This window comes from Phoxinus phoxinus (assembly GCF_949152265.1).
Source record: "Phoxinus phoxinus genome assembly, chromosome: 13".
NCBI classification, from domain to species: domain Eukaryota; kingdom Metazoa; phylum Chordata; class Actinopteri; order Cypriniformes; family Leuciscidae; genus Phoxinus; species Phoxinus phoxinus.
The window spans coordinates 22,220,955-22,248,516 of NC_136888.1; the positions used below are offsets into that span (position 1 = coordinate 22,220,955).

The following is a 27,562-nucleotide window of genomic DNA, read 5'->3' on the forward strand; positions in this document are numbered from 1 at the left end:
TCTTTAGCCATTCTCTGATTATTCTTCATGGATTAAGAAATGTATTTAACACACACACACACACACGCTTAGCCACGTGCAGCTCATAAGTCAGAAGGGCAGAGAGACGTGGGCTGTTAGCACTCTCTCTCTCCTCCCACACGCCTGTCACTGTATCCTGTTTCTCACTGCTGAGCACATAGTAGACGCACAATCATCTCCACACCCCCCGAGCACACTGTCACTGAGCTCAGTCTTTAAATAGCTGTAAATTAAGAGCGAGTCTGAAAATTGTGTGCAAAAAACACTCACAATACATCTAATGCGAATGATAGGGTAAAGCTTCGATTGGAAAAATGCAAATTAATAATTTCAATAATGAAGGAACATACTGTAGATCTGCTGCAGGGATACACTCTGCCTAACTACAGGAGGTGGATCTAATCAGCTGTAGCCCTACACACACCATCTCTCCAGAGTCTCTTCTCCAGCTCCCACATGGTTTTTGATATCTCCCTCATCCACCAGAGCCATAGATCCAGGTTGCCAGGCAACCCCTAAAATCCCCAAAGACAGACGCGCTCAAGCCTGCGCTTGGATAGATCAGTGCTCATGCAACATGACACATATATACTGAGACATACAGAAAAAGAGAGCGGTTGCCATGGCAATTTCTGTAGGCTGGCTGCAAAAGCTTCCCTAAATGTTTGTTTCAATAGAGGATGACAAAAAGGACAAACAAGGTTGAGAGCTTCGAGTTCATGTTCTTTTATTGAAAAAAAGAAACGAAAAAAAAAAAATCAAAAGACAAGCATATACAACTTGGAATGAACATAAACAGAACTGAAGGTGGGCAGTCGAAACAAACCCCTGGCAGCCAAAGCCCTCTTTTGCACTCTCCAGAGTAATCGACACGCTCACAGTCAGAGCCCAGAGAAAAACTAAAGATAAAACATTTATGGTACAGTCACCATTGCCCTTACCCCAAAAACGCTTCCACGTAAGGTGAAAGGTCACGCCCTGAAACTCCAAAGCCACTCCCGCTAAACGCCCCTACTATTCGGGCACAATGCACAAAGAAACAAAACTCCAAATATCTTGACATGCCAAACATAGTTTAAAATCTCTTAACTGCTCATTTTTCTTAAAAATATCTCTTTATTTAGTTATTGAAGCAAACTGCAAAGGTCCCATTCATTCGTCCTCTATGCAGATTCTGAAAACCCGCCCGCCACCCAATCCCACCTCCCCCAAACAATATTAAACCCTCTTTTAAATTCACCCCCTGAACACTCCGACAGACATCGCTGAGGTTTCCGCCCCAATAGCGGCTCCAGACTCAAGCTGCATGCATGTAGAACAGAAACAGGAAGTAGAAGACGATTGGCCAGCCCAAACATCGCCGCTAGCAAATGGAACCAGTTAAGCAGTTCACCAGATGCTTTTACTTTAGTTTCTGAAGGTTTGATATCAGGATTAATTGATTGATCTTTTTGTAGATGTCTAAGCAGTTCTTTGGGAACAGGACCACTAACCAGTACATGCAGGTCATTTATGTTTGTTTATGACATTTTTTTTGGTTTGTTTTTTTTTTTCATATATTTTTTTTCTATATATGGACATTTTTGTTTTTTAACATTCAGTTTTTTCTATACAGAAACAGTATGAATAAATGAATATTTTTGCGTAAGAGGTAAGTAAAACATTTGACTGATTTTTTTTGTCTTCTAAAGAGGTCAGGAGAGAACAGAAGAGCTTCACTTTGCCGTCATCATCTGTACAAATTCTGTGGACAGAAAGAGAAGTGGACATCAGACATGACACTAAGATCACAACAACAACAACTCAAAGCACAAAACCTACTAGGTTCCAGACTGCTCCTTTAAATGAATCTCCATTTTTTTAATATACACGCAAATAACCTTGCGTCATCCAAATCCAATCTACATTATTGTAATTGAATTGGCAATTCATAAAAGTAATATTTAATCTGCATAAAACTGTGACCCTTTCCAGATAATCTGGAAAGCACACAGCTGCGTCGTACCTTCGTAATTGACTTGACCGTCACCATCGATGTCAGCTTCTCTGATCATTTCGTCCACCTCCTCATCCGTTAGCTTCTCGCCCAGGTTTGTCATGACGTGGCGAAGCTCTGCTGCGCTGATGTAGCCGTTCCCGTCCTGACAGAGATAGACAAGATCAATAAGTAAGCCGTGTCATGCTTTTAAAAATATTAAAGCACTAAATCCAAAGTGGGCGATTTTGAAATCAGTAATGACGTATCATGGAGGCGTAATGCAGAGGGAAAACGGGCAACAAGAGTAACATTCAACAAATGGAAGCGAAAGAGGCCAATGCTTAAACGTTTGACAATCAAATATCCCTGCAAAACTATAAGGAAATAAATATGTATGACTGTGGAAATGATTGCACCATGAATCGCTTGAAACCAGCTTTATGTGGAACATGGGCTTAGTTTTCCAAGTTTAATTTGTTTTTTCCTGCCTCCTCACTCTTTCCATGGAAGCAAAAACATAATCTTTCCCTGTTTTTCAGCAAGCACTGACCTTGTCAAACACTCGGAACGCTTCACGGATCTCCTCCTCGCTGTCCGTGTCTTTCATTTTCCGGGCCATCATTGTCAAAAACTCAGGAAAGTCAATGGTTCCATTACCTGAAAGAAACAGAGAAAATCATCAGATCTGGTCCGAGATGTTTTGAAGACTCAAGATAAAGCATCCAGGAAGCAAAATGCAGGAAAAGAAAGCAGGGCAGTAAACAGGACATAATTAGGAGTAATGAGGTCTAATAGCACATATTTAGTGAGTTTGGCTCTAGTTGAACCACAGCCAACACTCTCTTGGATGCACAAAACCCTGTATGGGCACGGTATCAGGAATCTATATTCTTATATTGTGAGATAAAACATTAAATTATTGATGCACAACATATCAATATTAGAGTTTTGTTTTTTTACTTATCAGATTACACATTTAATTGTTAATGCTCATTCTTCTACTTCTATTCCCTTTCCTGTCATCTTATGCTCGTTTAAAGGTGCTGTATGTCATTTTTTTGACTGTACTAAAGCATAAAAATACCATAATATGTTTGCAGAGATTTAGGATTAGGTTCAAATACTTATTTATCCAAAAAACAATGCAACAACCAGTTATTCTACTTTGAAATGTGCGTTCCGTGTCAGAACGGTCTGCGTAATCCCGTCCACAGTCAATTTACCCAATAGTATTTCGGCACCCCAGGTTGCCAGATGGCGAAAAACACAGCGTATTGCAGCCACGGAAGCCAGCAAGCGAACTCGCCGATTCTACCTGACCTAAAAAAGCATTGTCAATAAAACATTGCAAACGGATACATTAGCTGATCAACTTACAGTGTAAAGCTCAGCGCTTTCTATTGTCAACTGCGCTCGTTCCTGTTGCGTGTCCTCAATCTGGCAACCAGCCTGAGTGTTGAGTCTGATGAGGAGAGGCGGAAGAAACAACTCCCTCCAATATTTTGAATTTGGACTGCAGTACCCATTTCAGCCACTAGCTGTCAATTTTACATACTGCACCTTTAAAGTTAATGTTTAAAACACTAGTTTAATAAATCTAATTGCACAGTTAAATGTAATCTTTAGCAATCTCAAAATGAACATCTATTTTTCGTTCTGTACATTATAATGTGATGCGGAAATACACTTGTAGCATTTAGTAAATAGACGTTGTTTGATTTATTTAGACAAAATAATGCAGAATTTTACTATCAGCCATTTATAAACTATTTCTGGCCTGTATTTTAATATTGGTGCATTGCAAATTTGAATCTAAACAAGGCAGGAAAAATAACAGGTCAGGGGTTTTCAGGCTGAAATGGGTGTTTTGCTACCCTCGAGGTTTAACCAAGCTGAGGTGAGACATTTCCATTACACAGAACAAATATGACATCCTCCTGTGTGCATGCGTGTGTGAAAATGATCACTACAGCCATTCCCAGAGGGCTCACACTGCGCGTGTAATCTGACAATGTGTGTGTACGCACGTGGTTGCGTATGTGTGTGTGTTTTTCTTCACATTGCATGTTCTCCTTACTGGAGCTCTTCACAAACACTCTCTCGATTCCATCGCCGACACTGCCAAAGTGGATTATGTAAAGGATTCCATGAGGTCTTTATTACCTGCTGTTATTCAACAAGCTTTACTGCTGTCTGACCTACAAAAACGACTCCATACCGCACAATACCATCTGCAAATAATCAGTATATCAGAAACCCAACGTGCTCTGCGTGATCTAACAAAACTCTATACTAGCGCTAAAAGACACTCTAAAGACACCATAGCCTACTGGAACACTAATTACATCAGCTCTGTAACAAGAGAGACATCCCGGGCATATTATATTTGGTGCAATTTAAAAGCTTGCTTGCACACAAGCTAATTCCAAATCAAGATAACGAGACAGAGCGATACAGGTCAAAGGTCAACATTACGAAGCAGGAGCGATAGATGAGATCCTCTGTACAGAGGTGTTAGGATGAGTGAGTTTAATGAGTGAGTCAAATAATAAAATGAAAAGAAGATAAGAATGTTTGATTTATAAAATAAAATATAAAGGAAATGTATTCTTAAGTAATGTCTTAAGTGAAATATAAACAGATATATACACTAGAACTGCTGTATTTAAAATAAAGGCAAATAAATATTAAATATTTTTCTCAATATCTGGAAGTTTACTTGAATACTTGATATTGCTGTTAGACACTTAATATATACATTTACATTAAAAAAATGTGTCAATAACATTGTTTTGTGATTTCCCCCCCCCCTCAAACCAGTTAAGCGCAAACAGCTGATTGACACTACACTGATACAAATACTAGGCTAACTCTAACTTAAAACCTAACCTTAGAATAGCATTGATAGCACATCCTGATAGCATTACTGTTTGTTGCAATCGGATCCATCAATGATTTCTGAAGTCTGAACTGAATCCAACTCACCATCAGCGTCCACTTCGTTGATCATGTCCTGGAGTTCGGCCTCCGTGGGGTTCTGACCGAGCGAACGCATCACTGTGCCCAGCTCTTTGGTTGTGATGGTACCGTCACCATCCTTATCAAACAAGGAGAAAGCCTCCTTAAACTCTGTAAGGGAATGGATGAAAACAACATTTATACCTCATATATATGCCCATTTGAAACTATTTTCACAAGAAAGATACATTTTCCTTAAGTGTCTGGCTGAATGAAGCGCAGGTGTGCTGATAGTAAGCAGCTACTATGACTTTCATCCTCGGCATGTCATTTCAGGGCATGTACAGAATACAAGCATACGGATTGGCTTACCAGCAATTTGCTCCTCTGTGAGTTGGTCAGCCTGGAAATAGAGAAGGAAAGAAAAATGATTAGATAACGGATGTCATAAACATAACTCATTTTATTTGTATTGTACACTTTACTGTGGAACTGAGCAAACACTAAAGGCACAAATGTCCTGTCATCAAGAAAAACAAGTCACAAAAGCAAGATCAAATCCACACCCACAGTCTAAAATATTTAAAAAAAGGAATAGAAGAGCTCGACCATAACATGAATAAGAAATAAATACTGCAGCATCATAAATGCTATTCATAAAGCTTTCTTAAAAAAAATAAACATCTACTTCATCTGCCGTCACTTCTTGGTATTGACACCCAAAGCTTCCACTTAGAAACTCAAGGTCCCAGATCAACCAATCAATTCCAGCATTCAAGACAAAATACCACTTTGACCACCAATTTAAAAACTAATGGTGAATATATATCTCCTTAAAGGTCACAACAAAAACAGTGTCTTAATGCTAATGCAACCTTTATGCCATCAAACTGAATATCGGTCAGGTCAGCCACCAGCCTCTTTGCTTTAGGTTCGCTTTTCCAGCCATCAGTTGTCTTTACATCTTGCCTATCCATTTTTACTGGTGCTTTCCTGGGTTTGACCTCAACGTTAGGGCTTTTCGATGAGGTCAGGCCTTCCACCACTCCTTGAACCATCACCAGTCCTTCTGCCAGACACTCGGCCCGCTTGGCGTTTTGTGTGCCCTGGCGCCTGACATCCCCTAACTCAGTCCTGCACTGCTGCAGACAGTTCTTCAAATCCTGTACATCTCGCACCACGCTGTCAATGCGGCTGTTGGTGGAGTCCACCAGCATCTGCAGGAATGACTTGTAGTTTCTCTCCTGTTGCTCGATCAGCTCTTTATAAAAGAACTGCTGCTGGTCAAAGAGATCGTAGACCATGGATAACGACACAGAGTTCTTCTCAGAGTAGAGGATGGGTCTCTTTGGAGGCATTCTGGTCTCTTTGAGCAGACGTTACCTGAAGCATTTAGCAGTGACTCTGGCTGATCAGGCTGAAGAACAACGGACCCCGAGAGAGATCACCTGACCCTTGAGGCCGATGTTATTGTACCAACCTCCTGGGCCGCATTGGGTATCGTACAGCAAGATATTGGGCCGTTTTTTGAGAAGCTTAATGTCAGCAGCTCACTACGGTTACAAAGCCGAGGGTCAGGGATCATTTACATTATTTGAGATTAGTCAAATGGGCGTCCCATCGGGTTACTCAAGCAAAGTATTCTGAGATAGACCCGCAGGTACACAGAGTGACAGCTAAATCAAAGAAGGGTATTAAGGCCTGTCTGTCAAAATCAAACGCCTCGTCACTTTACCTGCTCCTGTGGTCATCTCAGTTTACAGCCAGCTGTAGGTTTACATTTATATCTCTTTGACCATCTGAGTGGCATCACATCTCTGCTAATTGTGCCAACACCTCTTCGTCTGTGAACACAATGGCAGGTTTTACCTTTCCCTGCGTGGATGCATTCTCACCTGTCTCAATGTGCTTGTGATCAAATGTATTTTTCTCACCCCGTCTCACACTAAGGGTCCTGTTAGCCTGAGGGTTATGGAAATTTTGGGCTGCTAGCAGGAAAATTTAGTTCAAATTCAGGTAGGGACAAACTATGACCTGGAGAGTTACAAAGGTCTCTTCCTGCCCTATTATTCATGACTATGCTGTTGTGCAAGGGATCTCGGCACATGTTGTTCCAATTAGTGTGCTGTCCCTAACTCCCTTAAAATGTAACCTAAATATGAACATACATCCTTTACCCTTAAACCCTTGGCTAGTAAAAACAACACATCTTTTCTTCTATATTGTGACTTACATTAAGGTTGAAAATTATATATATATATATATAAAAAAAAAAAAAGTTGCTCAGGGTTCATTGGTTTTTGATTGGATGGAGATCTGAATGTGAGCTTGGGGTCAATTGTAAGAAAGGGGTGGGGTTTATGAGGATGACCTGATTGAAGAAGTCCCGCATGTCACCAGAGAAATCTATCATTTTCACAGGAAGATCAGGAGTTTCTGAATAAATTATGAGGGTACAAAAAAGAAAAAGAAAAGAAACCTAGAAACACATGCATGGACGAATTGTTTTATTTTCTAATATAAAGTGCATTTAAAAAATAAAGTGTGAATTATTTCATGACGACTTTAACAACAAACTTTGTTGTCAAAAATTGTGATGTGTGCAAGAGTGATGATTCCTCTCTATCCTTGGTTGCACCAACAGTATTCCTGCAAAGCTCTGCAAAAAAAGCTCTGCTAGCTTTAATTCATCTGATGAGGCAATTCTTTTAAAGTCAACATGAAGCAAAAAAATTGTAATCGTCTTTTATTCCCTATCGTAACGTATTTATCAGAGTAATATGGCTTGTTAAGAGAGAAAATAATGTAGGGTTGAACTTGATTTTGTCCATCGGAAATTGACTGGACTTTTCTTGTTTGGTAATTGCTGCGATTGTACCATTTTTGAATTTGACTGTAGAAACATTCGAAACCGCGTCAGAAAGCCTTCTCAATGGCGCATGAGATGCGATGATGCAAGTTGTTTTTGTGTTTTAATGTTTTTGTTAGACTAAATGTAACTAAATGTGGCACTGCTGCGTTGTTCACTCAAAACATTGCAGAAATAGAGAATCTCAACGCAGTTAAGAGCGGTCAAAACCGTAACCAAGTCGTTCACCCAGAACTCCTTTTATGTGCTGCTTTTTTTAGTTTTCTATGTAAACATGCACTAGACTGACATCGTTGACCGTTGAACTTGCGTCTCGCACAAGAAGCCTGTATGTTTAGAAAGCCATGTAAAGTAAAAAAAAAAGAAGAAGTTAAACTTTTAAAATACGTCTCAAGACTTTGTGGGCTTTTTTCCCCCCATTCCACTGCATCTCATGTTTAAACGCAAAAACTACCCTGTGATCGGCGCTTTGGCTCTTTCCATTAAACTGCATAAATTCATGCTGTTTTGTTCATAATTGTTTATCCAATTTACAAAATTATATTTGCCTTAAAATTTAATAGAATTTGAATATTAGTAATATACAAGTAAAAAAATTTTTTTCGTTTTTCAGCAATTATGGCAGCCCTAGTTGCTGGAGGGCGGGGATTGAAACTCGTCTGGCACTTGGACAACTTCATTGCCCAGCAATGGCGCTGGTATACATCGGCAATATTCTCTCTATAAAAAGAGAGAGAGAAAAAGTCACACAAAAAAAGAAAAGTAATTGTCAACTTTAATTACGTTTTGACTTTAATGAATAGCCTAGTTAAAAAAATAGTTACTGGTTTGAATCACTCAGAAACATAGCTCTATAATTTATAGCATTATTAGAGAGGGAATGGACATTATATTTAAATGTAGATTAAATATACCAAAATTAATCTGAATCAAATCAAATTTAATCAAAACTAATAAGGAAATCTGTAAAAATATTCACATTAGTGTTCATCTAATAAACATTTCAACAACTTGAAGCTTTCAGCAACCAATAAAAGTGTAGAACTCTTATGCAGATTTCCCCCCGGAATATGCATGTCCACAGATTCCCCATTGGCCCTGCCCATAAAGAATAATTTCTTCTCTCAAGCTGATGGGAGGGGAGAACAAGATCCTGCACCTCTATTGGAAACCTTCCAGGCTATTTGCCATCCAGCAAGGCTTCAAACATTGCACACCACTGCCAGGAATTTGGCCTGGATCTGAAACGCTGCGCAACGTTGCCTGGAATCTGGCCTTGATTTACGAGCCGCCAAGCGGCAGGAGCAGCTGAGAAAAGGCTGGCCTGGCGCTCAGGACGACCAGTGTACGATAATGACTGTGGTATTGCCACTTTCACACCATGTAAATGGGAGTCCCCGAGGCCCTGAACCATCCCGCCGCCACACTGATGCTCTACCGAGTCTAGTTCCAGTAACTGTCTTTATGCACATAACAAATACCAATATACCCACAACTTAGCACCCAAGACAGGAAGATGGCTTAATACAAACTCACGACCACAACTGTGAAGGCTGCTTCCTTATGAGCCTTCCTTATGTGTGCCGTAAAGACAGCGAGCCATGAATTAGCCATACTTTTAAGGCTAATCTGTCCATTTTAGTTACAAGGTTTCCCAATAAATTCTTTAGGATAAGCGAGTTAGAGTTTTAATCCAGTTCTGAACACTGGACAGCTGGTTAGCTCTTACACAGTAAAAGACTGTAGTTATTGTTCTAGCATTCAAGCAGTTCAGCATGGCCGTCATTTCAGAGGTACACCCCAAAAAAATATAAAGAAGCGCAGACTGTTTCTAGACTGTTTTACATGATGAGTGAAAAAGAAAAAAAAAAATCATTATTTTCCCCACAAGTACCCAATGAATCTAATGGCACAGTTGCCTGTACAGGCAGCACAATGAAATTAGATCTGCAACAGGGTCAGAAAGATCATGAAGACGCAACCAGGGAGGAAACGGACACCTCAGACACCTCTCAGCAACTAACCATTCATAGTTCATCAAAGAACTGAGATAATTCTCAACAAACAGCACAGGCTTAAATAGCACCCAGAATTTGATTCATTTATTTTTAACACTGAGCCTTCTGGCAGCATGCTGTGTAGAAGCTGAAACAGAAACGTTTGTATGGACTCATTGAATCAGTATTGACTTTTGTTGAACTCACTCGGGACATTCTTTCCATGCTTCACGAACAATGTTTGCTTTCTTGAGCTAAAATGCACCATTTAAACAAAGGTTTGTTTATTTTCTCATTTGGTATACAGCCATATGATTTATGCACTCCATTTCAAGCTCTTATGAGAAAATAAGATCAAGTCCAGACCACAGATAACAAACAGACCTGTTGCATTAACACGTTAATACAGCACAAAATAAATCAAATATGTTTGTGGCAATTTCTGCCAACCTAAACCAATGAATAAAGCCAATGTGCAATTCTAACCCTGCTTAGATCTGAAAGTTAAAAAGCTCAATAAAAAAGCAGCTGAGATAAATAACAAGGTCACATATGCATGTCATAATGCCTTATCTTAAAAATTGAAACACTGACCATCTACAGCCAACACACCTTGCATGACAACTGCTTAATAGATCTAATTAATTTCATTACACTGGACATTTAAAGAAATATTTCAATCAAATATTGAACTTTTGCCATCATTTATGACGACTTCTCTTCTTCTATGGAGCACAAAAGGAGATGTTGAGAGCCCCAGTCACCGTTCACTTTCATTGCATCTTTTTCAACACAATGAAAGTGAATGGCGACGGAGGCAGTAATTCTAACATCTCCTTTTGTGCTACAGGTAAGAAAAAGTCATACGGGTTTGCATTATAACGACATAAGGGCGAGCAAATGATGATTTAATTTTCATTTTTTAGGAGAATTAATCCTTTAAGGTCTTTCCATGCTCTCTATTAAGACTGGCCTGATTTGTCCAGGCGCTGTCAATTATGTCTAGCAAAAATCATTTGCCAAAGCAAATATTGTCTCATACACGCCAAATATGAAGGCAAGCACAATGTGTTTCTATTTAATAGGAGGTGAGCACTGATCATCTGTCTGCTGCTGTCCAGCACATCACACCATAATAAAACGCATATGTCACATTTCCTGCCGCACTATGACATCAATAACACTGCAACACGTTCAAAGTAATAAACAGACGCAACCATCTCTTGCGAAGTGCATTGAAATACAGAACATATTCTAATGCATATTAAATTAAATTTGCTGTTGCACGAGCGCAAAACGCAGCAGTGGCAAGCAAGCAAGCAGGTGGTTAACGTTAGTCGTTTCTGCATATTAATCGCAAAGCGTTAAATATATGAAAGATTATCACCGTTTCATAAACGAGTAATGCATGATAAAAGCCTATACGTACCATATCTGTGGTTGGAGAGTAGGCTAGGTTTGTAAATCTACACTAGACTGCAGCGATGCTCCGCTCTCAGTTGAAAGCTCCACCGTGCGACTGTCGCTCGCAGAGTATTGAAGGTGATCCGGTTCTATATACATCGGTGTATTCCTCCGCCGTACTGACCCCTATCACTCACTTCCGCATAGTGCAGTCACAAGCCCCGCCCATCTAATTATCATAACCACCTCAGTCCCGAGAAGGGAAAGTGTTTAGGTATAAGAAAAAAAAGTCTCTACAAGTGAAATGCAATAATTCTATTTGGAGAAATGTATTATATATTCCGGCACTTAGGTACATGGAATCTGACATTTTCTGGTAGGTCTAAATGAAAATGTTATGGAGTTTCAGCACTGTATCAAGAAAACAAACAACATATTTACATTCTACTGCATGTAGGCCTAATTTTTATTTTTATTTTAATGAAAACCAACAGGTTTATTAGAATAGTAATATATTATATTACTTAATTATATTAGGCTACTCAAAATATATGATTAATAATTTAAGTTTAGTACCCTATTTAGTAGGCTATTTTCTCATAAAATTATTTCAATATTAAAAGCACGCAATACAGATCAATAGTGTATATTTGATATGTAATTATTTATTGAAGCACTTTACACACTGTTATTGTATAATAAGTAATATGAGCACTGCGGGAAAGAAATATTCATCTCACTCACAAAGGTTATCGTACACTTCATTATTGTAATAACAATGCGCAAATATATATATTTTTTAAATATGGGATTATTTACAAACATATTTCTCACAGCGTGCGTTCTCACATGCTGATAATTCTGATTTAATTTCTAAGCAGACCCAAATCTTCCCACAAATGACCAATCAATGTTTTCTATGAGTTATGTAGAGACAGAAGTTGACCTAACTAAAATCTAAAGTAAATTAATCCAGTATACATTTGTAATGAGGAGGAAAACACCTGCAGGAATAGTTGCATAGGCAACAAGCTTATGGCAAAATGTAGGCAACAGCAAGAGTAAACACATTCAACATTGACAAAACTTCTAGAATTAGTTTTGTGTGTGTGTGTGTGTGTGTGTGTGTGTGTGTGTGTGTGTGTGTGTGTGTGTGTGTGTGTGTGTGTGTGTGTGTGTGTGTGTGTGTTAATGAAGACCTTTTTAAGTGAAATTAGGTGAAAAATATTCTTATTAATAGTTGAAAACGTATTCCACTGGTTTCAATTAATTTATTAATTTAAATAATTCCCAGTGAACAGCTAGCCTACATTTGAAAACGAAATGTTCATTGATAAGGAGTAAATAAAACGTGGAAATAATGATAGGTTATATTAATATAATATTATAAATAACAACATTTTTGAATACACTTAGCTTTACATAATAGCATCACCCATTATTAAATCACAGATTCTATATATAAAAAATAAGGACATGTCGATAACCAGTAAAATTAATTTATTATGGCCACATTACTATAAATGGTCTAAGAACTCTTTACATCTTGAGGGACTACTTCTCAAAAAGGCACTAGTTTCTTTCGTCGGAATATTACTTATTGCGTCAAGTTCAGTGCCTTTGTTGACGCTAGAGAGATTTCGACTCAGCATGTCACAGCTTTTATGATTGGCCAGCTGAGACCCGCAATCCGCTCGTGACTGTAACAGAGTCTCTGATTGGTTACGTTAGACCTGCAATGCGTCAAGCCATTGCGCTCTGTGTGTCCCGGATCACGCAGCACTGGAACCGGCGGGCCAACAAGCCCATCGGTTAGACAAGACAGGGCTGATTCAATTTCTCTCCCGCGATCAGATCTCATAATATACTCACCGTGAGCCTTCTTTACTTCAAGAAAGTTAAGGTTTAATTGAGAAAAGCTGTGGTAAGCACAGACTGCTGTCCACTTTGTATAAACCGATTTGGACAATAAATAACTCTTTAAACTGGATGAAATTAAGGTTGCGACAACGGAGATAAATACGTAACGTTACATGTATCCGTTATGATAAGAATGAAAGAATAACACTTATTTTAGGAGGACCAAACATTTGCTAAATAAATGCAGAAAACTGTTACTATAATAAACAAACTTCTGTTCTTGTATTTAACTTAACGGTAAAACAAAAGTGCGTTTCCTTATCGCCATGGAAAACATTTCCCCAAAAAATTAATTATCAGAAATCTAAACGAGACTCGATTTTTGAGCGATTTCCTGATAAGTTAACTGTTAATCATCTCACTGATTAATTTAATCCAGAACCGTTTCTTTCGAACCCGATTCGTAATTTGGATGATGAAGAATATTAAGATTATTGTATTTGGGTGATTTTAACTGACAAGGAGTTTACTATAATAGCAGAAATGTTACAAATTAATTAAAATGGAAATATGTTTACCGTAATATGACTTAAAAATTAAATATGAAATATGACATAGGCTATATTGTGTGACATTTTTTACCAACACGCGCGAGAAGTAACGTAGACTTGGCATTTATAGATAGCATTTTATTAAAACATGCAAAAAAGATTATCTTTAGTATTGTTTGCAAATTGAATCATTGTAATATATATATGTATATATTTAGAGCAACAAAAATATATATATATACATATGTATATGTGCTCTAAATGAGCTGAATCAAGGCTGAAAGTATGTTGTAATAATGTCATGACAAAATAATTGCTGAATAATTTTTATTGTTCGAAAGAACCGATTCGCATAAATGAGTCGGACTTCTCACATGACTTCTCATCACTGCATGCGTTCCTGCTAGGTCGCAGACTGATGACGCAATCGGCGCGCGTCTGTTTTGAACTGAATGAAGCAACATGGCTCTGTTTCCGTCCTGCGCTGGACTGTCAGGCATTAACAGCTCTGCTGAGGATAGAGGTAAGCTCTCTGGCCAGCTTCAAGTCTTCATACAAGATTAGGCCAGGTGCACTTGATGGTGCATTATTGAAAGATAACCTGTGAACAAAACCTAACATTTGTGCTGATTATTCTACAACTGCTGCTTGATTTACTATAACGTTGTGCAACTACATTACAGTTGATCAACAGTAATACTATTTAGTAGCCATTATATTAGATTCTAATTATAGAATCATCTGTAGTAGTAGTATTACTTCTAGATCAGTGATTTGTGGTGATTCGGTTGGAATATAAGTTACTGCATTGAACTGAATCCTTTATGAAGCATCTTTGCTCCTCAATACGGTGTCACTTAGATTATTATAAAATGTAAATCATTTCAAGCATAAAACATGCATCATTTTAAGAATAAAATTGTCTACTGTTTTATTTTAGTAGTTAATAAGTAAACTAAGTTTTTACTTTTTCTGAAAACAATGTTGCCTGTGCAAAAGGGCCTTCGTGTCTCAGTGATATTCGTGTGCCTGGATATGGCCAGGCAGCCAGGGTACATTATACCAATGTAAGTGTATGGGATATTTCACGTTTTGTTGATTTCCAGGCAAAAACACACCTGTTATCAAGAAGTCGCATGATTAAAGTGTCATTCGTCTCCATACACAAACATTCTGGACAAGTTACACAGCAAAGTTTAATGCATAGGGTTTGTTCAAAGTGAGCAATAGATTGAATGATGTTTACAAGCACCGCTAGAAATCGCACATATTATGCACAAACAAATGATCTTGTATGCTAAAAACACGACCTTATGGATTTGGCTATAGTTCAACACAATGTAATCAGTCAGCCATTCCGTATGAGTGGTTCCTTTGAGCATTTAGCTAGATGAAGATGCACATCCCAACTAATCAATATCAAATTATTGGGAAAGGACCATTCTCACATTGAGTACAGTAGAAAAGAACAAACTGCTCTTGCATGCAGATCACCTTTGCTGCCGTGGGGGATTTGTGCAGAATATCGGCCAGGTCAGCAATGCATCTGGCTCCTTCCTAGGCTGTCCACAGAGTAACAGATAGCATCATGCTTCTGTCCTTCTCACTGCTTAAGGGAATCAACTCCCTTTAACTGACAGGTTTTTTTGCGTGTGAATCACATCAGATGCACTCCTCTGAGTTTTCACTTCATTTGGACTGGCTGTCTGTCATGATTGACTGATTTATTCAGTTCTTAAGAGGCCGGCAGAGCTAATTTGGTTTGACTGAATGTTTCTTCTCTCAGCTCCAGCAGATCTAGAATGGCTGAGTAATCAGAGCTTCAACAGAGAAGGTGCTTTGAAGACTCACCAGCGTGCCACAGACCGAGTGCAAGCAGAGGAACCAGCAAGGTCATCTGATCGTTATTGACTCAATAAATTCACTTTATCACCTGTGTGGAACTTAATGTGTGATTTAAAGAACTTGCATAATTGAAATCAAACAACTGACATATCACCTTTTGTAAATCTTGTTAAAATACAATAAAAAAGTAATTTTAATTTAACTTCAACCAAAGCTGAAGCTTGGCTAAATATTTAATTGTCCTTCCCACATTAAAATGTCATGGACAAGTATAGTAATCTGTACATATATAATGTTTCTTTTAATGGCTGTTTAAGCTTCATAACTATGTATGTGTGTACAGTAATATAGTACTATATGCCTGTTATAGACCAGGCTTGAAATGTACACATACACGCATTTAAACACACTATTGTATTAACTTTCTTGTTAAAAAGTGTCTGTTTATCAGAGAGGATAACTTCCTTTTTTTTTTACGTCTATTCAGTGAGCAGAAGCGTAAAGAGAGTGAAGATAGCCATGGCAGATCGAAGAAGAGAAAGAAAAAGAAGAAGAAAAAACACAAGAAGAGGAGCAGAGATAATTCGGAGAGCAGTGGTTCTGAATCCGACACCATTTACCCCAGCGACCTGCTCAAAAAGGACAATGCTGACAGGTGTGTTCATAGAAAAATTCTGTCATGTACTCCCCTTACTTTCTTACATTAAGCATCAAAGTAGACTTTAGCAGAATGAATATGCAGCTCTTTTCTAGACAACAGAAGCAGGATGTGTGTCTTTTTGTGCAAAATCTTAGTGAATTCCCTTCAAGGGTTGTTCTGTTTGCATTGTTTTAGAACTTTTCAATATACAAAACTTCAACCACATTTCTAGACAGTCTATTCAAGACTCTTTTAACCCTGAATTTGTAATTATTGGTGTGTGTGTGTGTGTGTGTTTTTTTTTTATGTCCTTGTCTTTCATCCTTTTGGCTGCAGAGAGGAAGCTCAGGTTCGGGTGAGCGAGACCTTTATGTGGCTGGATGACCTCCAGACCCCCACTGACTCCCCCTTCTGTATCGACAGGAGAGCTGACCGTGCCAACTGGGAATACAAATCCCTTTATAGAGGAGACATAGCCAGGTAACTTTACTCACCATCTCTGTGTGTCTGTCTGTCTGTCTCACACATAGGTGCTCTCCTCTTTCATTCTTTCTGTTTGGCAGCAGCAGCAGGTGCCAGACTCTCCATAATCCAGGGAAGCACTGTGACTGTGTGTATGAGAGGGCTGCAGTGTGTATTGTGCTCATGCAAAGAGACTTTCAACTGCTTTTAGAACCCAAACTTCTGTGTGCAGAGACCCTTTGAAATCCACATGACATCGTCTGCATGTGCAAATCCAAAAGCCCTTTTTGGCTTCTCTTCTTTTTCTCTCTCTCTCTCTCTCTCTGCAATTTTCTGCAATGAATTCACCAATTAACAGACTTTGAACAAAAATGAAACTTAAAAAAAAAAAATTAAATGTGATATTTGCAGAAAAAAAAAAACCATCTACATGTGGACAAGAAACTCTTCTTGTTTATACACACACGTTTCTTGTGTGCATGGCATGCAAAAGGGTTTTCCCTGCGAATATCTTCTAAATTGAATTGTGTATTCTTTTAAAAAGTTATTTTGTAATTAATCTGAAAGTTTAAGTACGTGGAGTGTGTTTACATTCACATCTTACACCAATTATGCTTAATAGCTTGCTATATGTGAGGTTATGTAAACATCTTTAACAGTTTTTTTTTTTAATGGCTTGAGTAAAACCTAGATTTTTTTACATTTGACATTTATTCATTTAGTCCACGCTTTTATCAAAAGCGATTTACAATTAAGGAATTCAACAAGTGATTAATCTTAAAGAGGCAATAAACATATGCCCCTGGTTTCACAGACAAGGCTTAAGATAGTCTCAGACTAAAATGTTTGAGCTGTTTTAACTGAAAGCAACTTGCACTGGCATATCTTAAAGGGAACCTATTAGTCAAAATTCACTTTTATAAGATGTTTGAATACCGATATGTGTGTCCGCAGTGTGTGAGAACAATCAGCCTACAATGGTAAAAAAATCTACTCGTATAAAAAAATAATTCTTTAAAATAATTCAAAAGCAGTCTCTTCAAACGAGCTGATTCAGATTCGAGTCCTGCCCGTTCCACAGATGATTAAATTGCAGCTTAATTTTCATTTCAGTGCTTCTAACTCTAAAGCTGTAAGTGGGTTAGGAATAGGATTTCAAGTGATTTAAAAAAAAAGGACAAAAAAGAGAATCGCATACCCCAGCTTTAAGTGTTCACAGAGGCTTTTTACCTATTCCCCCAGTTTTAGTATGCTGGTAAACATCTTTACTGGTAATCTGTTAATGTGCACATGTCTGTTTACGTTTTGGTGTCATAGCCTGGAAAAATTGAAGTTAAATTCCATTTTCTTGCATTATTTATGAGCTATTTTTTCATAGGTTTTGATAGTTATCAATGTAAATGCACTCACTGCAGCTATAGTTAAAGTTCGGCACCCCTGCTCTTCAGAAGTGTCATTCTGGATATTATTTACTCCAGTGTTCTGGCACTGCTGGCTTTAGTGCAGGGTTTATTAGCTGCTCAGAGGCAACAAATCTCACGCCTGGCAGTTCTCCAGCTTCTATCAGCTATAATCTGGTGTCAAAGCTGCCATCTGTAACTTAAGAGACTACAATCAATACTCACATTCTCTCTCACCGTCCCTCTCTCCCGACACCCCTCTCTCATACAGATGCCCCATACACACTGCTCTAAAGCTGATCGGTATCATGCACAAAGAGAGTGTGTTTTACCGAGGTGCACCCCAGAACTCTTTTCTTGAGAAGGTCAAGTGCTGCTTCGAAGAAGATATCCCTAGTCTTCGATCTCTTTCCTTCACATTCTCAAGTTATCTTATACTCCCTCAGTCACCTGCCAACTCCTGTTTTTACTTCGTCCTTCATCTGTCAGCTGGCCCAGATGGAATCTAAATCTTTCTTCATGTTTTCAGCACTGATTTTAGGGGGAGAGTGTAGAGGTACTCCACCAATTTAATTCAAACTTTTTCTTGTTGGTTTTCTTATGTTAACTTCTGCTTTTCAGGTATAAGAGGAAAGGAGACTCATGCCTAGGTTTGGACTTTAGGAGGCATGGTGTAAACTGGGCCGACAGCGGCCCAGAAAAGAAGCGGGTGGTCAAGAAACCTGAGCGCTATTTCTGTCCTTCCACCCTTCAGCGTCTCCGGTCAGATGGTCTGCCGGCTTTGCCCAGACTCTCTGAGGGTAGTGCCGCCACCTCTGATTCCTACATCAAACTCCCAGCCTGCACTGAAGAGCAGGGCTCTTCCACACAGGCACCGGTATCATGGGTCAATCCGCTCGGCATCTATGACTCTGGAACCTCTCTGTGGTTGGAGGGCAAGGGTCAACCGGAGGTCAAGGGAGATCAGCAGGCCGTTAAGGTTCAAGGAAGCAGCAGCTCCCTTCTGAGCGCACGGGTGGAGGAGTTTAACAGGAAGCTACGGGAGAATCCTACAGACATCCAGATGTGGCTGGACTTCGTACACTTCCAGGTAGGCCTCCAGAGATTAAATGGACCAGTTTAATAGTTTCCTTTAAGTTTTTACCCATCTTACAAATCTCTCTTTTTTTCTCTGATCAGGATGAGCTGGCCTTCGGTTCTTTCTCTGCTGACAGTGACGGCGACAGTGATATGAGAAAGATGTCTATTCGTGCTGTGCTGGAGAAGAAGCTGTCCATAGTGGACAGGGCGGTGGAAAGTAACCCTACCAACGTGGACCTGAAACTGGAGAAACTCTGCTTGTGCAAGGAACTATGGGAGCCTGCCGTCCTGCAGAAAGAGTGGAAGAAACTAGTGTTTGTCCATCCAAACAGTGCCCCTTTATGGAGGAAGTACCTCCTCTTCACACAGAGTCATTTCAGCACTTTCTCAGTGTCAAAGGTCAACGGCGTATTCGGAAAATGTCTTAGCACGCTCAGTGCAGTCCAGGATGGCAGTATGGTGTCTCACCCTCCACTTCCAGGCACACAGGAAGGCCTCTTGGGTACAGTGATATTTTTTACTTGTAAATTGTAGATACTTGCCAAATGTATCATTTTTAGACTGTCCAGATTTTCCACCACGGTCTTCCTAATGTCTCCTAGTGTACTCAGATCATTTTTGCATTGTCATAGTTTGGGTTTTATTTCTTTTTGCATCCGTGTTTTTATTTTTATTTCTCCATGTTGCTGTGACAGCAGTCGGGTGGAAATTGTAAACTTGTTTTGATTACATGCATAAATATTTGTAGAGTTAAGCAGCTCATGTACAATTTGTGCAAGCGTACATTTTGGAGTACGTTTGGGCTGTGTGTGTGTGTGTGTGTGTGTGTGTGTGTGTGTGTGTGTGTGTGTGTGTGTGTGTGTGTGTGTGTGTGTGTGTGTGTGTGTGTGTGTGTGTGTGTGTGTGTGTGTGTGTGTGTGTGTGTGTGTGTGTGTGTGTGTGTGTGTGTGTGTGTGTGTGTGTGTGTGTGTGTGTGTGTGTGTGTGTGTGTGTGTGTGTGTGTGTGTGTGTGTGTGTGTGTGTGTGTGTGTGTGTGTGTGTGTGTGTGTGTGTGTGTGTGTGTGTGTGTGTGTGTGTGTGTGTGTGTGTGTGTGTGTGTGTGTGTGTGTGTGTGTGTGGCAGGGATCGACTGGCAGGCAACAGTAAAAGGTGATGATGTGGTGTTTTTGAGGTGGATTGGCATGTTGTTTGTCAGCTAGTTTAGAGGGTGTATTGTGTGGGTCTGTTTAGAGAGAGACAGACAGTGAGTCATAACACAAACATCACTGTCCTGGGTTTCCCCGCACTGGGATTCGCTGAAATGAACAGCCATTAAAGTGTGTGTGTGTGTGATCAGATTTTGAGCCAGACCCCTTGCTGTTCTGTGCTCTCTATCACTGGATTCTCAATTAGCCTAATTAAACAATTACCTCGATAGGTCGGGCCAATGTGCTGCCTTTATCTGGATCAGCACTCCCAGGGCCCACGTTTGCTGAGCTGAAATTTACACTCATACTATGCAATTAATTTTACACAGATTGGACCAGACTGATTATAATGTCTATAGTGCAATACAAATAAAGGTCTGACATTGTTATTGCAATGTGAGGGGCCAATGTTGAATACTAAGAGCACATCTGAGGTTCTGAAATTAGTTGAAGGGATAGTTTATCCAGAAAACTACTTTTATTTTTATTTTTTACTAACCCTCATAATGTTCTCCTTTCTAAGTTTCTTGGTTAAAAATAAATAAATAAATGCAGCCTTGGAACAGCATTAGGATGACTGATAGATTATGTGTTTGGGTAAATTATTCCTCGAAGGTAACAGCTCTGTGACTCTGTGCTTCCCTCTTGTGTTCAGAAGTGGCAGTGCAGTATTAAGTATTTCAGTGTTGTTTTTAGGTTAAATCTTCATTTGATTTATATTTATTCTCATTTCTGGTATATATTTAATATCCACGATCAGAATTCAAGTCAAACAAAGTACTCTCTCTTTTCTGGCAGATATCTTTCTACAGCAGTGCCATTTCCTGCGGCAAGCAGGTCACACAGAGAAAGCTGTGTGTCTCTTCCAAGCCCTGCTGGACTTCACTTTCTTCAAGCCAGACAGTGTGAAAGATCTGCCCACTAGACAGCAGGTATACAAACAAATACAAACGCTTTAAACCCTGTTGTAAAAGTTGTGTCCTTTAATTAATTTACTTTGAAGCACTGTCGCTACAGCCATACAATTTAAGATGAACGTCTTTGACATTCTTCATTCTGTTTCATTCGATTGCGCTCTGTCTCATTGTTTATGAACGCATGTCAGCACCCTCTAAAAAACATGTCATGTTGGGGTCAGGTTGAAACCCATGGAATTATACTGGTCTTCCTTAAAACAGAATAGTCAAGTAATTTTTCAGGCAACCCACCAACTCAAAATATGTAACCGTTTTTACTGTGCAGTGAAACTGTAACTGTAGTCCATTTAAGATTAACATGATATCTGTGGTAAAAATATTTAACAATTTTAAAGTATATACAACAAGGCATAATTATATATACTATATTGTATATATACTATACAGGAAGAGGTGTTAATGTGAAACTGTGGTTGTTCTGGCCTCTTCGTTTCGGTCACAGGATTTGCTGAAGAGGCATATTCACATGCACTGTTGCTTTTTAAAACAAACTTTTTCTTTAACAGCAGAAAAATCTGTCCTGTCAACAGCCACATACACATTATGCTGAGCAAGACCTAAAGAGTCCTAGAAAGTCAGATCGTGCCCTGTCCAAGACACTTTCAACATGACCTTGATAGGCTCAGAAGCTGATTGTTGGTGATTATTAAAAACGTGATATGCATTTAAGTCTGTGATTGATTGCTCCTATTATACCCCTCACATTCTTACTCATGGTAAGTAACTGTGAAACTTTGTTTCTTTGCATTTCTTATCCTTAAACTTTAGGAGATATCAATTAGTGACATGCACATCACTGTTGCATTAATCATCCTGTCATCCTGTGATTGGGTTACCACTCCTGGTGTCTTTCTCTGATTGGCTGAGCAAGTTCTTGGTGCTGGTAGAGTTTGGTAATGCAGAATGAGGTAGTTTTGGCACTTAGGCCTGGTTTCACAGACAGCTTATTAGGCCTTAGTTTAATTAGGACATTTAAGGAGCTTTTATAAACATGCCTTTAAAAATACGTTACTGTTGCCGTGCATCTTGAGACAAAACAAAGGCACTGACATATTTTAAGATATGTCAGTGTAAGTTGCTTTCAGTTAAAACTGCTCAAACATGCATTTTATTTCGGGACTAGCTTAAAGGGTTAGTGCACCCTAAAATGAAAATTCTGTCATTAATTGCACACCTTTATGTCATTCCAAACCCGTAAGAACTTCGTTAATCTTTGGAACACCAATTAAGATATTTTTGATGAAATTTCTGAACCACCCATAGGCAGCAATATCTTCATATCGAAGATGAATGAGGGTTTAGAACGATATGAGGGTGAGTAATTAATTCACAATTCATTTTTAGGTGAACTAACCCTTTAAGCCTTTTCTGTGAAACCAGGGGATAGTGTGATAACTGCAAATGAAATGAGACTTCACCATTCAGCTGAGTACACACTTTACGGCACTTTTATGTGAATGAGAGTCGTACTGCTAGTGATTCTACAAATGGATTGGTCAGTGAAAACCAGGAAATCTCAGTATTTTAAAACCCAAGACTGGAAAAGGCATGAACCTATTATAGCAAATTTAGATTTTCTATATATGCTTAGCTCTAAATATTTCATAAAGAAAGGGTATTGATTCTATAAAAACATGAATGGAAAAAACATGAATGGAAAAATCATGAAAATCTATTGGTCTAAATGTGTGGAAATTTTATGGATTGTTAGCTTTTATTTGTTGTCCTACTTGTGTTTTTTAGGATATTTATAATCTTTTCTTAGGATATTTATAATCTTTTCTATTTCTTTGTGTCCAGGTGGAATTTTTTGAGCCATTTTGGGACAGTGGAGAGCCCAGGATAGGGGAGCGGGGGGCTCGGGGATGGAATGCTTGGATGCTTCAGCAGGAGAGAGGAGGATGGGTGATTCCACCTGAGCCAGGTGTTCTAACCAAACACAGTACACACACACTCACACAGATGTAGATAATTGCCAATGTACTACCGGTATATAATGTAGCTGCTGGCATTTGGTTCAAAGGCATATTTAAGTTTGGTATTTCTGATTACACAGACATGGGTAATAGTGAATGCTTGTCACATCATGGGATAAAGATAAAAACATAAGGAGTTGTCCAAGTTTTTTTTTTTCAGAATTGATGCACAATTACAAGAAATCAAAGTGTTTTAATCGATTCTGAGAGCTAACATTACAGTGAACTTTATGGCTTGCAGATGATGAAGATGAAGAAGAGCAGGAGGACTCGGAGATCAAAGACAAGACCAGGCCTAAATGGCAGATCTGGTTAGAAGTAGAGACGTCCCGTGAGGCAAACAACTGGTTGCCATGGAGACCAGATAAAACCAAGGGCCAATCAGAAGAGGACTGCGAGGACCCCGACAGGCAGGTGCGACTTTTGTTGACAACCCGATGAGTTGGCCCAAATTAAATCTGCAGATGGTTTTGCATTTTTGTTGAGGGAAATTTCTGCAAAATGTATTTTATATGCTCAACAACACTGTTTTTGTTTAATGCAGTCAATATTAGCCAAAATATTTGCAAGATGTTATGAATGTTCTAATTGTGCATAAATCTCTCCGTCCATGCAGGTATTGTTTGATGATATCGGGCCATCTGTGATTCGTGTGGACAGACCAGATCTCCAGCTGCAGGTGATCCTGTCCTTCCTGCAGTTCCTAGGTCTGCCTGGACCTTCAGGAAGGTTTTCTACAACCTCTTCCTCAAACATTCTACTGGACGATCTCGCCTTCCTTGAAGAGGGCCCAGACCAGGAGCGACCTCTGACCTCTTATGACCTCCCAATGGCTGGGATCTGTGCAGTGGGTCACATGACATTTCTGAGTGACTGCAGGAGGCAGGCAGGGCTGTGTAAGGCAGGGGAGGAGTTTCTCCAGAACGTTCTACATCAAACTCTCCCGCTCGTTTCTTCACAGGATCAAGCTGCTATTACTCTCTGCTGGCTGCAGTATGAGAAACTCAAGGTTTGTGTGTGTGAGAAAGAAAAATATGATTAACCGTTTTTGCATTCATAGATATTTCTCATTATACAATCTCAGAAAGAATTGACAGTCATATTACATGCAAAAAAAACTATACATTTTAACATTATTTTCATAATAATTATTATCATGATAATAATTAATTTATCATAATTATAAAAAAAATCATGACCATTAAAAAACCTATAATATATATGTTATCATAATCATGTGATTAGTTTGAAGTATATGAATATACTGTATATTAGTGTAACATTAATGACATTAATCAAACAACAAAAGACAGAAAATGCACTCGCTATTGCTGACTGACAAACAAAGACAAAAGTTCTGTGTGTTCGTATTCTTTAGCCTGTTGATTTTTGTTCATGGTATTCAGCTACAATGAAATGGTTTGAAATAAGACTTCTAAGATCTAAGTTTTTGTTTGTGGAATCAAAATTAGGTATCGATAAGAACTGGAATCGATAAACGGAATCAGAATCGTTAAAATTCAAATGATACTCAACCCTAGATGATGTGGATCCGACACGTATCCCATTTTCTCACAACTCTTTACATTCATTTAACACTTTTTAATTAATTTGAGACTGTTAACGAGGATACTTGACAAAACGGGAATTTTGACATAATTTCCTGTTTTTGGCCATTCATGCACGAAAGAGAACTTGATGCGGCACATGCGCTCTGTCAGAAGCTGCATTTTGTACGTGCATTTCAGTGTTTGTTCACAGAGAACCGCTTCACAGACAGCAAGCCAGTACAGATTTTTTTATTTTATCATATTTGAATGGTTTAATAGCACTTGGATGAATGATAGCGTGATCATAAAAATGGATGCTGCGTTAATTGCGTTATATTTAACGCATTAAATTGAAAAAAATTTATTACATGCATTAACATGTTAACTTTGACAGCCCTAATATAAATATATTAATTTTACGGCTCTGACATTTTTTTTTTAACAATTATTGTGAAATTCACCGTAATTTGTATTTCTTTAATTCTATGTTTGCATCATTCTGTAACCTTCTTCATTGCTTTTCTGTTGTAGGTGCTGAGATGTTTACGCAGTGGAAATAAAAGGCAACTGAAGTCTCAGGGAAAGCGTAGTAAACGACTAGCGAAACGGCTGCTAAAAGAGCCCAATAACAGGGGAAGTCTGGCACTTTGGAGAGAGTATGCCTATCTAGAGTGGCTTCTGGGTAACCTGGAAGAGGCGCGCAACGTATTTGACACTGCCTTGGGCATGGGTGTATCTAGAGGTCTTAATGACCCTGTTCTCTGCAACCTCTGCTTTCTCTATGCCCAGTTAGAGGTAGAGCAGGTTTTAAGCGGTGGGACAGTCTCCACTTCCTCCAAAGCTGTCTACATTCTCTCTAAATTAGCTGAGGGTGCTGCTTACACTCCTTTCTCTGGCCAGATCAACCCAGTGGCTATATTGAAGGCCAGGAAGGCCTATGAGCAGGCCCTGTTGAGCTTTTTACCTGAGCAGAGCACAGATAAAGCTGGAGCTCCAAAGAAACTCCGTAGGACATCCAGCCTGGTTGGATGCTTTGGGCTTTTCCAGTACCTGACAATGGGGATAGATGCAGCTGATGCCGTATACAGTCATGCCATCCAAAAACTGATTCCCACCAACTTGAATTCAGAAGTGACAGATGATTCTCTGAGGAGATGCAAGGTCTTTGCAGACTGGGAGTCTGTTGCTGTCCAGCATGTAGCACTGCTACGCCACCACACCAACACCAATGTGTTTTCTCTCTCCCGGCTAAGACTGGCACTCACAGATGCCATCTCCTTACTGCCCTCTAGCGCCTTGTTATGGCATCTCTACCTGCAAACAGAGAACCGCTATCACAGCGCAGGCCGTGCCCGGAGGTTTTTCCACAGTGTGGCAAAGAAAACTGACAGTGTTGTGCCTTATCTATTCGCCATCACTGCAGAACGACGACTCAAACAGCTTCTGGACTCTGTGCAGAGGTGAGGAAAAAAATGAGCTTTTCAATTTTGTTTTCTTGTTTCATATTTTAGTTGGGTTTGGATGGGTTTTGATTTTGTTTGGTGTTGTGTTGCATTGTTAGTACATGAACACAAACACTTCTGGCACTGCCCGATTTAACACATAGTAGCTAATGTTTTGAAATGGATTTCAAAATGTGACACAAATGTGTTGCATTCTGAGTGTTGCAGCAAGGGCCGCTATAGCAGCCTTTTTTATATATTTTTTCTACAGTCAGCGATCTCATTCAAGTCACCCTACCGCCATGGAGGAGGAGCAGTTGGTAGAGATTCTTGCAGACCCAATTAGTTCAAAGTTAGTTAGACTGTGCTTGCTTATGGCCAGCTACCTGATTAATAAAAATCTGTGGCCGGTTGCATAAACTGCTTAGACTAGTTTTAAATGTTTTTTTTTCTTCAAGCCTGGTCCTAACTTTTTTAAATCAGTTACTTAAAAAAGGTTGTTTGGTCTACTTCAAATTGAAAGATTACCCCTTGACTAACTGCTTGTTGGTCAAACTAGCTCTTAAGAAACAGTCTTAACATGGTGGATAAGATTATACCACTTGCCCCTTGTTTAGTAGCACAAACTGTTCTCTTTTTTTATCCAAAGGTCTCGTCATCCTGGAGAAGCTCTCCCCGGCCAGCCAGTGATTGGTCTCAGCAACCGTATCCGCTGTCTGTTTGAAACCGCTACAGCAACAGAACATGGGGCCCATTGTCCTCTGCTGTGGAGAATGTATCTGAACTTCATGGTAAAGTTGTAAACACGCTACAATTTAGAAGTGTTTATAAATACCCAGCAATAAACAGCTGATGCCCTGTGTGTTTTCTACAGGTATGTGATGGGACCGCAGAGAGTGGCAGTGGAATCTTCTACAAGGCTCTACAGGAAGTGCCCTGGGTAAAGGTAAGGTTCACTAGACTCACACACAGGTAATGAGAAGTGTTACAATGACAATGTCTCCACACTTAACACATTTATTTTCAGCCTCTCAATGTGTATGTTACAGTTTGTAACGTGTGTGTGTGTCTGCAGGGCTTGTACATGGACGCCGTGCAGCTGTTTCCTGAACGTGTGCAAGAGTTTTTAGATCTTATGACTGAGAAGGAGTTACGTCTGAGAGTGCCGATGGAGGAGGTGGACATCTTGCTGGAGGAGTAGCCATCCAAACCCTTACCACAATACACTAGAAATCAGTAACCGCTGGCCACCAACAAACCAACAGAGACTTTACAATCTCTGAAAAAAAATACAGATTTTATTTATTTTTATGCATTGTTAAATGTATTTTTCCATGATTTTGGGAATAAATGATTACATTTTAA

General features: G+C 39.2%; 2 protein-coding genes across 4 annotated transcripts; one reads left to right on the top strand and one right to left on the bottom strand.

Annotated features, from left to right (window-relative positions):
* Positions 1–727: 727 nt before the first annotated feature.
* On the bottom strand, positions 728–11,480 carry calm1a (calmodulin 1a). The gene is made up of 6 exons (XM_079632485.1): positions 11,253–11,480; positions 5,330–5,360; positions 4,985–5,128; positions 2,550–2,656; positions 2,027–2,162; positions 728–1,765 (listed from the first exon to the last, which is right to left on the bottom strand). Exons 1-6 carry the CDS (start codon positions 11,253–11,255, stop codon positions 1,737–1,739), a joined length of 450 nt encoding a protein of 149 aa, XP_079488611.1. The 5' UTR covers positions 11,256–11,480; the 3' UTR covers positions 728–1,736.
* nrde2 (NRDE-2, necessary for RNA interference, domain containing) lies at positions 10,657–27,562 on the top strand. Of its 3 annotated transcripts, none has more exons than XM_079632482.1 (15): positions 10,657–10,673; positions 14,046–14,161; positions 15,425–15,530; positions 15,971–16,138; positions 16,460–16,603; positions 18,607–19,075; positions 19,165–19,567; positions 21,051–21,184; positions 23,030–23,153; positions 23,447–23,619; positions 23,822–24,214; positions 25,287–26,215; positions 26,847–26,988; positions 27,072–27,143; positions 27,273–27,562. In XM_079632482.1, the coding sequence occupies exons 2-15, from the start codon at positions 14,101–14,103 to the stop codon at positions 27,396–27,398; spliced, it is 3,444 nt and encodes a 1,147-aa protein (XP_079488608.1). In that variant the 5' UTR covers positions 10,657–10,673; positions 14,046–14,100; the 3' UTR covers positions 27,399–27,562. The 3 variants fall into 3 exon arrangements, with proteins under 3 accessions (XP_079488608.1, XP_079488607.1, XP_079488609.1); XM_079632481.1 differs by lacking the exon at positions 10,657–10,673 and adding an exon at positions 12,920–13,151; XM_079632483.1 differs by lacking the exon at positions 10,657–10,673 and having other exon boundaries at positions 14,029–14,161.

Excerpts from the sequence above, each read along its gene's own strand:
- calm1a (XM_079632485.1), bottom strand. Across the intron at positions 5,129-5,329 it reads CACAGAGGAGCAAATTGCTG|AGTTTAAGGAGGCTTTCTCC; the intron begins GTAAGCCAATCC and ends ATTCCCTTACAG. Across the intron at positions 2,163-2,549 it reads CGTTCCGAGTGTTTGACAAG|GACGGGAACGGCTACATCAG; the intron begins GTCAGTGCTTGC and ends TATCTCTGTCAG.
- nrde2 (XM_079632482.1), top strand. The coding sequence starts at position 14,101 with ATGGCTCTGTTTCCGTCCTGCGCTGGACTGTCAGGCATTAACAGCTCT. Across the intron at positions 14,162-15,424 it reads CAGCTCTGCTGAGGATAGAG|CTCCAGCAGATCTAGAATGG; the intron begins GTAAGCTCTCTG and ends TTCTTCTCTCAG. Across the intron at positions 19,076-19,164 it reads TGGACTTCGTACACTTCCAG|GATGAGCTGGCCTTCGGTTC; the intron begins GTAGGCCTCCAG and ends TTCTCTGATCAG.